Consider the following 12851-nt stretch of genomic DNA (forward strand, 5'->3'; position numbering starts at 1 on the left):
GAGTCACCATTTATGCAAAATCTGTTCCCCTTCCCTGAAGGATGTTTCTGACCAAATTGGGTTCAAATCCATTCATAACTTTAGGACTAGTAGCGATTTGAAGGAATTACCTCTATTTCCCCTAATGGGCCCCGCCCTTTTGGCCCCTTGGGGGTCAGAGTAACCATTTATGCAAAATCTGTTCCCCTTCCCCAAAGGATGTTTCTGACCAAATTGGGTTCAAATCCATTCATAACTTTATGACTAGTAGCGATTTGAAGGAATTACCTCTATTTCCCCATTAGGCCCCGCCCCTTTGGCCCCTTGGGGGTCAGAGTCACCATTTATGCAAAATCTGTTCCCCTTCCCCAAAGGATGTTTCTGACCAAATTGGGTTCAAATCCATTCATAACTTTATGACAAGTAGCGATTTAAAGGAATTGCCTTAATTTCCCCTATTGGGCCCTGCCCCTCAGGCCCCTTGGGGGTCAGAGTCACCATTTATGCAAAATCTGATTCCCCTTCCCCAAAGGATGTTTCTGACCAAATTGGGTTCAAATCCATTCATAACTTTATGACTAGTAGCGATTTGAAGGAATTACCTCTATTTCCCCATTAGGCCCCGCCCCTTTGGCCCCTTGGGGGTCAGAGTCACCATTTATGCAAAATCTGTTCCCCTTCCCCAAAGGATGTTTCTGACCAAATTGGGTTCAAATCCATTCATAACTTTATGACTAGTAGCGATTTAAAGGAATTGCCTTAATTTCCCCTATTGGGCCCTGCCCCTCGGGCCCCTTGGGGGTCAGAGTCACCATTTATGCAAAATCTGATCCCCTTCCCTGAAGGATGTTTCTGACCACATTGGGTTCAAATCCATTCATAACTTTATGACTAGTAGCGATTTGAAGGAATTACCTCTATTTCCCCATTAGGCCCCGCCCCTTTGGCCCCTTGGGGGTCAGAGTCACCATTTATGCAAAATCTGTTCCCCTTCCCCAAAGGATGTTTCTGACCAAATTGGGTTCAAATCCATTCATAACTTTATGACTAGTAGCGATTTGAAGGAATTGCCTTAATTTCCCCATTAGGCCCCGCCCCTTTGGCCCCTTGGGGGTCAGAGTCACCATTTATGCAAAATCTGTTCCCCTTCCCCAAAGGATGTTTCTGACCAAATTGGGTTCAAATCCATTCATAACTTTATGACTAGTAGCGATTTAAAGGAATTGCCTCAATTTCCCCTATTGGGCCCCGCCCCTCAGGCCCCTTGGGGGTCAGAGTCACCATTTATGCAAAATCTGATCCCCTTCTGCCAAGGATGTTTCTGACCAAATTTGGTCAAAATCCAATAAGAACTTGATGACTAGTAGCGATTTGAAGCAAATGTTGACGGACGGACGACGGACGACGGACACCGGACACCGGACGACGGACGACGGACGCTGCACCATGGCATAAGCTCACCGGACCTTCGGTCCAGGTGAGCTAAAAATGACTGACAGTTATGTATATATATATACTTACTGCTTTAGTGATGTTTGAAGTATGTTTAATGTGGTTTTCTTTATTTTACATGGAAATCAGACACATTGTACTATAGTTTGAAATCATATAAATAGAGGTTACACAACGAGTGGTTGTTGGATATGGAATTTATTTCACTCGAGTAAGTTATTTTTTTAAAGTTACAAAAGTCACAAGCTTTAGCGAGTGTTTTTTGTAACTTTTAAAAAATAACTTACTAGTGTAAAATAAATTCCATATCCAAAAATCACGAGTCCTGTGACCTGTTTCTCCCACAATGATATCGGCTTGAATCAAAGGGGAACGTGGCCAAGTCTAATTTCGCGTCCGTGTCAACCAATCAAAACACGTTTCGGGTTTATTCTACGTGTGGTATAAACTGAATGTTATTCAACAGTTGTAATGATTATTTTATGACTTGGGAGTTGAATAACACCCACTTATTGTGGTAGAAATACAGTTCTTTGTTCTATATGAAACGATGATAATATGTTGTAGACGACAGATTCCTGTCATAATAATAATATATAACATAATAATCTCTCCGATAATGATAACATTTCTATCCTCTGTAACCACATCAGATGACCATTTGCTTCATCAGATGTGAAACTTTATGTCTAGAATTATGATATAAAAAACAGGTCATCAAAAAGCACCAGCTTTACAAGTAAATACAAAGTTTTTATATACAAAGATGATTTAAAAAAAAAAAAAAAAAAAAATGGATGACACAATAGTGTTCAAAGCAAATTGACTACAAAAATTCTAGTATTTATCAAAAAATCTACTATCAAAAATCAATTAGGATAAAGGAAGTTTAAATAGTGTGATTATTTGGTCAGTTAACTTCCGTCTTAGAGCAGAAACACTCGATATAACTCATCTTACTACCATAACAGTTTTGTGTAGAGTTAAGTTTATACATATTTTTCATACTGTTCAGTTATGGTAAATAGATGAAACAACTTTTTATATCTTTATGTACAAACACAAATTATTTTCAACAAAAGAATCTGAAAAATGGCTCTAATTGTAAAAAAACACAACAGACCGTATTGTATCATACAGGGAATCTAAACTAAATAAACATATAGCAGATTTATAACCTTACCAAACACAAATAGCTATCAGATCATAACTCTCAAATAATTCCCATTTGTGTAGAGATATGAAGAACAATGTTCGGGAAGTCACCACTAAATGACGTCATTTTGTTTCATGTCACTATATTAATTAAGTGTATTTTGATGTCAAAAAAATATTATGTCTGGATAAAAAAAAACCCAACTGATTAATATAATTTGTCACAATTTATGTAGCTCTTTTGTGTAAAAGGTAAATATCCTCATGGTGCAATATACGGTCGCTTGTAGTCATGACGTCACAAGAACAGGTCCCACTGAAAGTGCAAAATTTGAATTTAGAATGCGACAACACTACTACAGGTTGGATATCTCAGGAGCATTATCAAATTTTTCTGCATTTCTGTGAGAATTATAGGACCATAGCTTCAATAAACATACATGTTAAAGTTCTTTATATACATTGTAGTATATTTAATTTATAAACATATACATTGTAGTATATTTAATTTATAAACATATACACTGTAGCATGTTAACGTTATTTAAACATATACACTGTAGCATGTTTCAATTATATAAACATATATATTGAAGCATGTTTAAATTATATTCTACCATGTTTGCTATGCAATGCCAGTTTTGATTGGTTTAAAACCATGTATTATTTTCCAATAATACATGCTCGTGTCAATAACACACGCTCGTGAGTCACGGCTGTTACAATGTTATGTATCTAATATTCACCCAGAAAGAATACGGTTACTGTAGCCGAGTGGGCTAATGGGTTAGTCTTTGCTCATTTTTTATCACGACGCGAGTTTGAATCCTACGAAGGCCGTTTTTTTTTCATCCCCTTTTTGTTTTTAATTTTAAAAAATCAATGCCATATGATAGATGTTCTTGATTGTAGTACTGTAGTGCCTGTAAAGAAGTGTATATTTTATCAACAAAATAATGCAATACTCAAGAAATAAATTACACAAGTTTTTCCCGGGGTTTCTTTGCCGTTTTTTCTATTAGAAAGAGGTAGATCTCAGAAGTAAACAGTACATGGTAGAATAGAAATAATCAACTTTGACTCGTGTATTGTTGCAGGATATCTAACTCGGAGTTGGATATTTTGCATTTTAATTAATAACTCAGGCCTGCGGCCTTCGTTATTAATTTAATTGCAAAATATCCTCGTCCTCGTTATATATCCTGCAACAATACATGAATCATCGCTAATTATTTCTTAATTAACATATACATTGTAGTATATTTAATTTATAAACATATACATTGTAGTATGTTTAAATTATATAAACATATACACTGTAGCATGTTTAAATTATATAAACATATACACTGTAGCATGTTTAAATTATATAAACATATACACTGTAGCATGTTTAAATTATATAAACATATACACTGTAGCATGTTTAAATTATATAAACATATACACTGTAGCATGTTTAAATTATATAAACATATATGTTTTGCCGATTCTTCTCTGATTTTAAGAATTCTTCTGATTGTTGTCATGAATAATTAGTTCTCAGCCATTTATTACTGATTTTTCTAGCGAATTATTCTTGATCAGTAATCAGTATACCCATCTTGATCAGTAATCAGTATACCTATACTGATCAGTAATCAGTATACCCATCTTGATCAGTAATCAGTATACCCATACTGATAAATGACCATACACTGTTCTTCTTACACAATCAATTATATACCACTCCTTAACAAACTTTCCCTTAAAACAACACATTTAAGCTGCTTTTGCACACCAATTGCCTTTTTTAAAATTACTGATCCATGTCTAAATTGAGAGCCAAAACTGGGAGTGTTCCCAACCTTTAAGAATAGTCCTGACACACACCAAGACAAAAACAGCACAGAAAAGGATACCTCCCTAGGATCATATCACATCAACATCTGTAGGATACCTCCCTAGGATCATATCACATCAACATCTGTAGGATACCTCCCTAGGATCATATCACATCGACATCTGTAGGATACCTCCCTAGGATCATATCACATCGACATCTGTAGGATACCTCCCTAGGATCATACCACATCGACATCTGTAGGATACCTCCCTAGGATCATATCACATCGACATCTGTAGGATACCTCCCTAGGATCATATCACATCGACATCTGTAGGATACCTCCCTAGGATCATATCACATCGACATCTGTAGGATACCTCCCTAGGATCATATCACATCAACATCTGTAGGATACCTCCCTAGGATCATATCACATCAACATCTGTAGGATACCTCCCTAGGATCATATCACATCAACATCTGTAGGATACCTCCCTAGGATCATATCGCATCAACATCTGTAGGATACCTCCCTAGGATCATATCGCATCAACATCTGTAGGATACCTCCCTAGGATCATATCACATCAACATCTGTAGGATACCTCCCTAGGATCATATCACATCAACATCTGTAGGATACCTCCCTAGGATCATACCACATCAACATCTGTAGGATAATTCCCTAGGATCATATCACATCAACATCTGTAGGATACCTCCCTAGGATCATATCACATCAACATCTGTAGGATACCTCCCTAGGATCATACCACATCAACATCTGTAGGATACCTCCCTAGGATCATATCACATCAACATCTGTAGGATACCTCCCTAGGATCATACCACATCAACATCTGTAGGATACCTCCCTAGGATCATATCACATCAACATCTGTAGGATACCTCCCTAGGATCATACCACATCAACATCTGTGTATTTACAGTATTTCAAGACAATTCCTAAAATCATAATAGTGTATATGCAACAATTATAAAATTCTAACACAGATCGTAACAAGATATTGTTTCAAGCATTAACAAACTTCAAGAAAGACATAAATGGTTTGTAGGACGGAGAGAATTCCGTAAAAACTGATATTAACAAGAGTTTATAGTAACACTATAATGTACAATGTTTAAGATCACATGGAGACCTGCTTCAACTGTAATATAACACCTGTCTACTGAACTATAATATAACACCTGTCTACTGAACTGTAATACAACACCTGTCTACTGAACTGCTTCAACTGTAATATAACACCTGTCTACTGAACTGCTACAACTGTAATATAACACCTGTCTACTGAACTGCTTCAACTGTAATATAACACCTGTCTACTGAACTGCTTCAACTGTAATATAACACCTGTCTACTGAACTGCTTCAACTGTAATATAACACCTGTCTACTGAACTGCTTCAACTGTAATATAACACCTGTCTACTGAACTGCTTCAACTGTAATATAACACCTGTCTACTGAACTGATTCAACTGTAATATAACACCTGTCTACTGAACTGCTTCAACTGTAATATAACACCTGTCTACTGAACTGTAATACAACACCTGTCTACTGAACTGTAATACAACACCTGTCTACTGAACTGTAATATAACACCTGTCTACTGAACTGTAATACAACACCTGTCTACTGAACTGTAATACAACACCTGTCTACTGAACTGTAATATAACACCTGTCTACTGAACTGTAATACAACACCTGTCTACTGAACTGTAATATAACACCTGTCTACTGAACTGTGATATAACACCTGTCTACTGAACTGTAATATAACACCTGTCTACTGAACTGCTTCAATATATATTGTTCCTCCTACAACAATATAATTCCTCATTTCAGGACTGTAAAATTCCTCTTTGTAACCAATTGAATTCATAACACTGCTCGACTTTCTGTCCATCACTATCATCCTTCTGTAAAGCAATTTCAATTTTCTGTCTATCTAAATCAACATTCATTGTAACAAATCCAACCTTCAGCCTAATTTCGTCAAAATTTAACCTGGAGATTTCAAAATTCAATCTAGCAATACCATCCTTCAAACTAGCAACTTCAACATTTAGCCTGGCAATACCATCCTTCAAACCAGCAACTTCAACATTTAGCCTGGCGATATCAACCTTCACACCAGCAACTTCAACATTTAGCCTGGCGATATCAACCTTTCAACCAATTTAGCCTGGGGGAACAACAGTTAGTCTGGCAATTTCAACATTTAACATGGCAATTTTGACATTTAACCTGGCAATTTCTTCATTTAACCTGACAATTTCAACATTTCACCTGACGATACATTCGCTCTGGTGATGAAACATTTATCCTGGCGATACCAGCCTTCGGTCTAACAATATCATTCTAACCTAGCTATAATAAAATGTTAATAGAAAGGTACCCAACACTATAGCAGCCTGTACTGTAACAATAATGAATATTAACAGTTTGTTTAACAATTGTTTAACAGTGAAATGACTAACAAGGGTCAACATCCAAACATAGATAAATCCTATGGAGGGTGTCATGTCCCCTATGGAGGGTGTCGTCCCCTATGGAGGGTGTCATGTCCCCTATGGAGGGTGTCATGTTCCCTATGGAGGGTGTCATGTCCCCTATGGAGGGTGTCATCCTTGTGTTACATTAATCAATGTAATTTGTAATTATGATTATTCATTTCTATCAAAATTAGCCATAAATTAACCAAATATTCTTGAATTTAATGTATTCACAACGTCAAATTATCAAAGCATAGAAAATAAGATATTAAGAATAGAAATAAAAGAAATTTAAACATCTCAAAATGTTACATTTAGAAATACATACAAAAATAAGTCACTTCTATATGTAAATTTAATGTACATAGAAGAAGTTGTTATTTCATTTGAGAGGCATGGAGGGAGGGGAGGGGAGGGGGGAGAGGTATTCTTTGACAATTAATCTTTACTTACTTTCCTTTTATCATGTATCATTTCTACTTTTCAGTTAGGTAACAAATACAAAGTCAAGTATATACCATTTACAGTCATGGAAACATATAACAGTCTTATACATCAAAAGTTAGAACACACATTGTATGCTTCGAGACAAATCAATCCCTCATAAGAACATAGCACCTGAATTTTAATGTTGAAAAAAGAATGGGGGGAAAAAACCTGCAAAGAAAATAAAAGTGACTTCAGAATTTGATTAGAATAATTTGAAGTTAAACTCATCTTTCTGATTGACTTGAGAATTTGATGAAAATAAAAATTAATATTAAAATTTTCTGAGTGACTCCAGAATTTGGTCAGAAAAATTTGAAGTTTAATATTTCTGACAGCATGCCTGAAATATTGCAAAGGGACAGATTCAATCTAAGAAATGAAATTCCCTACCCAAGTAAAAATTACCTAGATCTGACTGGATGTAGCTACAGATTTGACATGAAATAGTGAATTGTATCAGAAGCTTTCAGAAAACCTATCTAGTAGCTGCTTAAATTGTCAACACAACTATCACATAATATCCAGAGAGCTTAAAATTGGTTAGCATTAGTAAGATGATCAGCCCATGCTAACATTACATAAGCTCAACAGATGAATTCACTGAAAATGATTAAGATACTGACTGTTTAACTTAATGATTAAGATACTGTTTTACTATAAATATAAATGAACAAGTAAAGCAAGATATTTGTAGAGACATATAGACACTGACTAAAGATGAGTTCCCCACTATATATAATGAACTTGTCCAAAACAAAACATTGGAACAGCCCATTTTTATACAAGGGTGATACAGAATGTCACTGACTTAAAAAAATTAGCATGCAGTTGTCTGTAAACATATACTGTATATATATATATATCCTGAAAGCACTTGTTTTTATCTATAAAAAGCTTTGTACAATATCTACAAATACTAACTGTGTTAGTAGCTTCTATGTACACCACACACGTGATGAAGAGCTTGTCCCAAGGGAGACTAATCACCATTCAAATGGTAAACTTCATACAACAACTAGCTGCAAAATTCAATATCAATGTTATAATTAATCAAAGGGCCAAAGGCCCTGAGAAACGTCAGGGTATGAGGTCATATAAGAAATTTAAAATTGGATTTTATAGTCAGACAGTTACATTTGTATCAGATGAAATGTCTTCATCTGGCCCTGGTATTTCTATTCTATATATATTCAAGAAAACATGTATAACATATATATATATCAGCTGACAACTTTACAATAGCTAAGTATAGTTCTTTCCCCATTTCTTTAATGCTTGTGGAAGATTATTGATATACTCCTGAATCAGTAAAGCTGCTTGTAAACTTTGAAAAAAGAATCAACTGAGCGACAAATCGGTCTATTAACAGAACATGTTGTAACTACAACTAAAGATAAAATCCAAGATGTACACAGCCGAAGTTTTTTTAATTTTATTTATACTATAAGTTATTAATAAGGCCTATCGAACATCTATTTTATGACCCCTTAAGTAACACATTTTAACTCTGATAGAAAATTGCGGTCTCGTTGTCCGACGAGACATATCTAGTTTTGACACCGCTAGTACATCAGTCATAGATCATAATCATTAGATTCTTTTCAAACAACAAATAATAACCTTATTTAATAAAATCCGCATGAAAAACGGCAATGTAGTTTGTTAAAACTTGTCCTCAACTCCTGGTCATATTTCTTGCGTATTCTAGCGACTTACAAATGAATATGAAACTGCGAACGGTCGGTGGTTTAGTTACAGTAGACATAACCGCCATTTTGGCTGACTAGTGAAGAGTCACGTGACAGCTGAAGTTATCTCGTGGAATGCTCGGGTGCATTTGACTACGTAAATAGGATTGGTTTTAAGCTATCAAATGTTCCTGCATATGAACTCAGGATGAACAGATGTGAATAATTTCTCTGTGAATGCATGTAAATTTCCACGACGATCAAACTGATTTTTCTACTTTCGTTTTCAAGGCAGTATCGAGACAGAACTACGTAATCCTACGCCAACAAAATTGCATATACTGACGAGGAAAAGGTTTAATAATTATACTCTAAAATAGTCTAGAACACCAAACATTAACATTTCATTTTAAATAATTGCAGTAAACACGGTTTACATCAGTTAAATTGTGTCAATAATTGCATCAAAATAGGAACTATATTAGGCTGCGGATGTATATCATTTGTATGACAGAAAAGAGGAATAGTTAGCCGGAAGAGATCTGTCAGTAACAACATTTCCCCACCACGCCTATAACGGCAGGTGCCAAAGGCACCCTGACGTTAATTAAAAATAACATTCAATTAAGAAGCCCAGTTTGTTTTCTCAGTAGCTATATCAGAAATCTTCTAGTATATGTGGTCAACATAGCCAGGTTTCCTCGCACCTACAGTAGACATTACGACATTTTAACAGGCAGATGTCTGGTGTAGTCAAAATGTCTAACATTGGGTGAGGGGGGAAACTCTGGCTGCTCCTAAAATAAATGTTATCTCCCCATAACAACTGAATATCATCTTTATTATATACAAATATAGTAACGTTGCATAAACTTCATCATAGACTAGAGGAAATAACAATCTATTGAGGAAGACAGGATATTGATAATGTTATTATTAATTAAGAAAGACGGAGAATATTGCTAATGGTAATTCTGAGGAAGAAAAGATATCATTATGGGTCAAAATCAAAAGACCTGCAAGAATTTCAAACTTCAAGACTGACCCACACAAATTTATTTTCACAATATTTTCATGTCTTTATGTTTTATAGAGGATTCATGAATTTTACAGTTCAAGTTTATCTCACGTAATATATGAAATTGTTTGACAACAAAGTTTGATATTTTGACGCAAAAAAAAAAAAAAAAAACAATAAGGAAAGAAAAATGATTTACCAAAATTGGCAAAATGTTAACGCCAACAAAATGGCATCCGTCATAACGCCATATTTCTGAATTCTAGTCAGAATAAAAAAAACATTGAAGAACGAAATATGGCTTCAATATCCAACATTATTGTTCTTTATCATTGAACTAGTATACTTTTCCATATGATAAAATCTACAAATATATTAAATCTAAATGAACACTTTAAAAATCTAGTCATCAACATTGTATATATGTATCTATATAATTCTCTCTCACCTTTTCCATAAAAATGATCTCTCGTCTAAAAATCTTGCAATAAATACTTCAAAGCATCCACAAAAATAGAAAACTTCTCAACATACAAATGTAGGTAGATAGATTTGTTCAGGAATGATGGAGGGACATAATCTCTAGGAAGAGTCTAAAAGATGAACTGGGAAAATACCAATCTCAATAGTCATTTTTTAATAATGAAAACAATAAAATAATCCAAAACATGATCAATTTAGATTTTTTTTACAAGCACCAGGCTTTTTGGACATCTGTAAACCTTAGGAAACTAAAAGTACAACTATTTACTTCAGTGTGACTATGGTCAAAACGACAGGTGTCTTGTCTTTAACCTTACATGTAACAACACATACAGTAGACAGGCTTCTCTGAGGATTAGTATTGACGAATACTTCAGGGAAGACGAGGAGCCTCATCAATCCATGTATCTTGTGGTCACTGCTATATTTTATTGCTTCCTTTCACAGCAGGTTCAACCTTGATATCAAGAATTCCCTTCTGGGCTTCACATACCGTTTTTATACTTCACACAATGTTTTCTGACTTTATATCCTTTATATCAATGAGCCAATCAACTAATCCCAATCTACTGCTGTTTAATGAGATTATAATTAGAATTGATAAGTGTCCTCTATAATGATACTCCTCACTTCAAGTCAATGTTATAACTTATTGATGGAGAAATATGGTAGAAAATGTTGAGATGTGATCTGGTAAAATCCATTTTAGATCCTACAATATTTAAGATTTCCTGTATGGGTCATCTTTAAAATGTTAGATGTTGAAGACGGTTTCCATGACTTTTCAATCACTCTTCACAGAAAACTTCCTATATCCACCATGTACCTTAAGAAAACTTCCTGCATCCAAACCCTCAGAGATGTCCTACATATCAAAAGTCCTTCCCAAAGTTTTCTGATCTACCTAAACATTCAACATTCCATTCGCTGTTCCTCTCATTGTTCTGAACGTTGCCTCTCGCATTCCATCTCGACCTATCAATGATTATTTACACAAAGACGTCCTGTATTATTTACACAAAGACGTCCTGTATTATTTACACAAAGACGTCCTGTATTATTTACACAAAGACATCCTGTATTATTTACACAAAGACGTCCTGTATTATTTACACACAAAGACGTCCTGTATTATTTACACAAAGACGTCCTGTATTATTTACACACAAAGACGTCCTGTATTATTTACACTGTCTCTTTCTTTGTCACTAACTCAGAAGCTCTGTGCCTGCAAAGAAACAAAGAAGAACTAAAAGTCAACTAACAAAGATCATAGTAATAGTTGCAATGAAATTTTCTTAATAAACCGATACTTAAACCTCGGAGGAAAGATTAAATACATGTAGTTCTCTTTACATTAATGAATGAGACTGCTAATTCTATACATAAAAGATCCCAGAGGGACCTTGGCACCCTCCATGGATGATCATTATTGGTTTTATGTAATTTTGATATGTTTTTTACTAGTTTCATGGTCTTAGTTTCAGTCTGCTGTTTAGAAATATCCCTTCAAGGTGTCCATTGACTAAATAAGTGTCAAAAAAGATATTTCAAAATTCAAAATGGCTATCCGTTTCAATGTTCAACAAGGCTTATGGTGTGGAAGGCAGAGCTAGGACACTTCAGCTTTAAGAAAATACATGTATATCACTTCCATATTTCTTGAGAAAAATAGCTGCTTTTGGCCATCTTGAATATTTTATCAATCAATCAGATATATTTACAAAATCACAAAAAAATAACAATGGTGGCTGGAAGGCCAAACTTGGTGTTAATACTGAACAAGTCCATTGGATTATATCTTCAGTAGTTCTTCAGATGTATTGGTTACTAAATTGTTAATGTGACAGAGGGAAGGACAATGGACTGTCAAACAGATAAAAAAAAGGGGTTTGATTCAAAGCCTTACTAGGATTTATAATGAGGTGTACCTTAGAATTGTGGTTGTGTTGGTACCTTAACCCTCACTGTGCTACATGTATTTATAACTTACATGGTAACTAACTGATGGTACTGATTAAAATTGAGGATATGCATGATTGACCAAATATACTTTCTGAGTGAATTGTGTACAATCTTTGATTGTTTACCACATAGTTATTCCCATGTTTGTGACTTTCATTGATTAGATTGATATACCAAGTCATTTGTATATTTACAGGAACATTTATCACAAACAGGTGTGTACAAACTTGTTAACACATATTTTCACGTTAACTTGTGCTTATTTGAGAGG

The 12851-nt window shown here is 34.8% G+C and overlaps 1 protein-coding gene across 1 annotated transcript in view; it reads right to left on the reverse strand.

Annotated features, from left to right (window-relative positions):
- Positions 1 to 10754: 10754 nt before the first annotated feature.
- The window catches only part of LOC117315480 (CDC42 small effector protein 2-like), a 71030-nt gene continuing 68933 nt past the window's right edge, over positions 10755 to 12851 (reverse strand). Inside the window, exon 5 of the mRNA XM_033869684.1 lies at positions 10755 to 11843. Within this exon, the coding sequence (XP_033725575.1) occupies positions 11824 to 11843 (20 nt within the window). The 3' untranslated portion in view covers positions 10755 to 11823. The remainder of the gene's footprint in view (positions 11844 to 12851) is intronic.

Source organism: Pecten maximus, chromosome 17 (genome assembly GCF_902652985.1).
Source record: "Pecten maximus chromosome 17, xPecMax1.1, whole genome shotgun sequence".
NCBI lineage: Eukaryota > Metazoa > Mollusca > Bivalvia > Pectinida > Pectinidae > Pecten > Pecten maximus.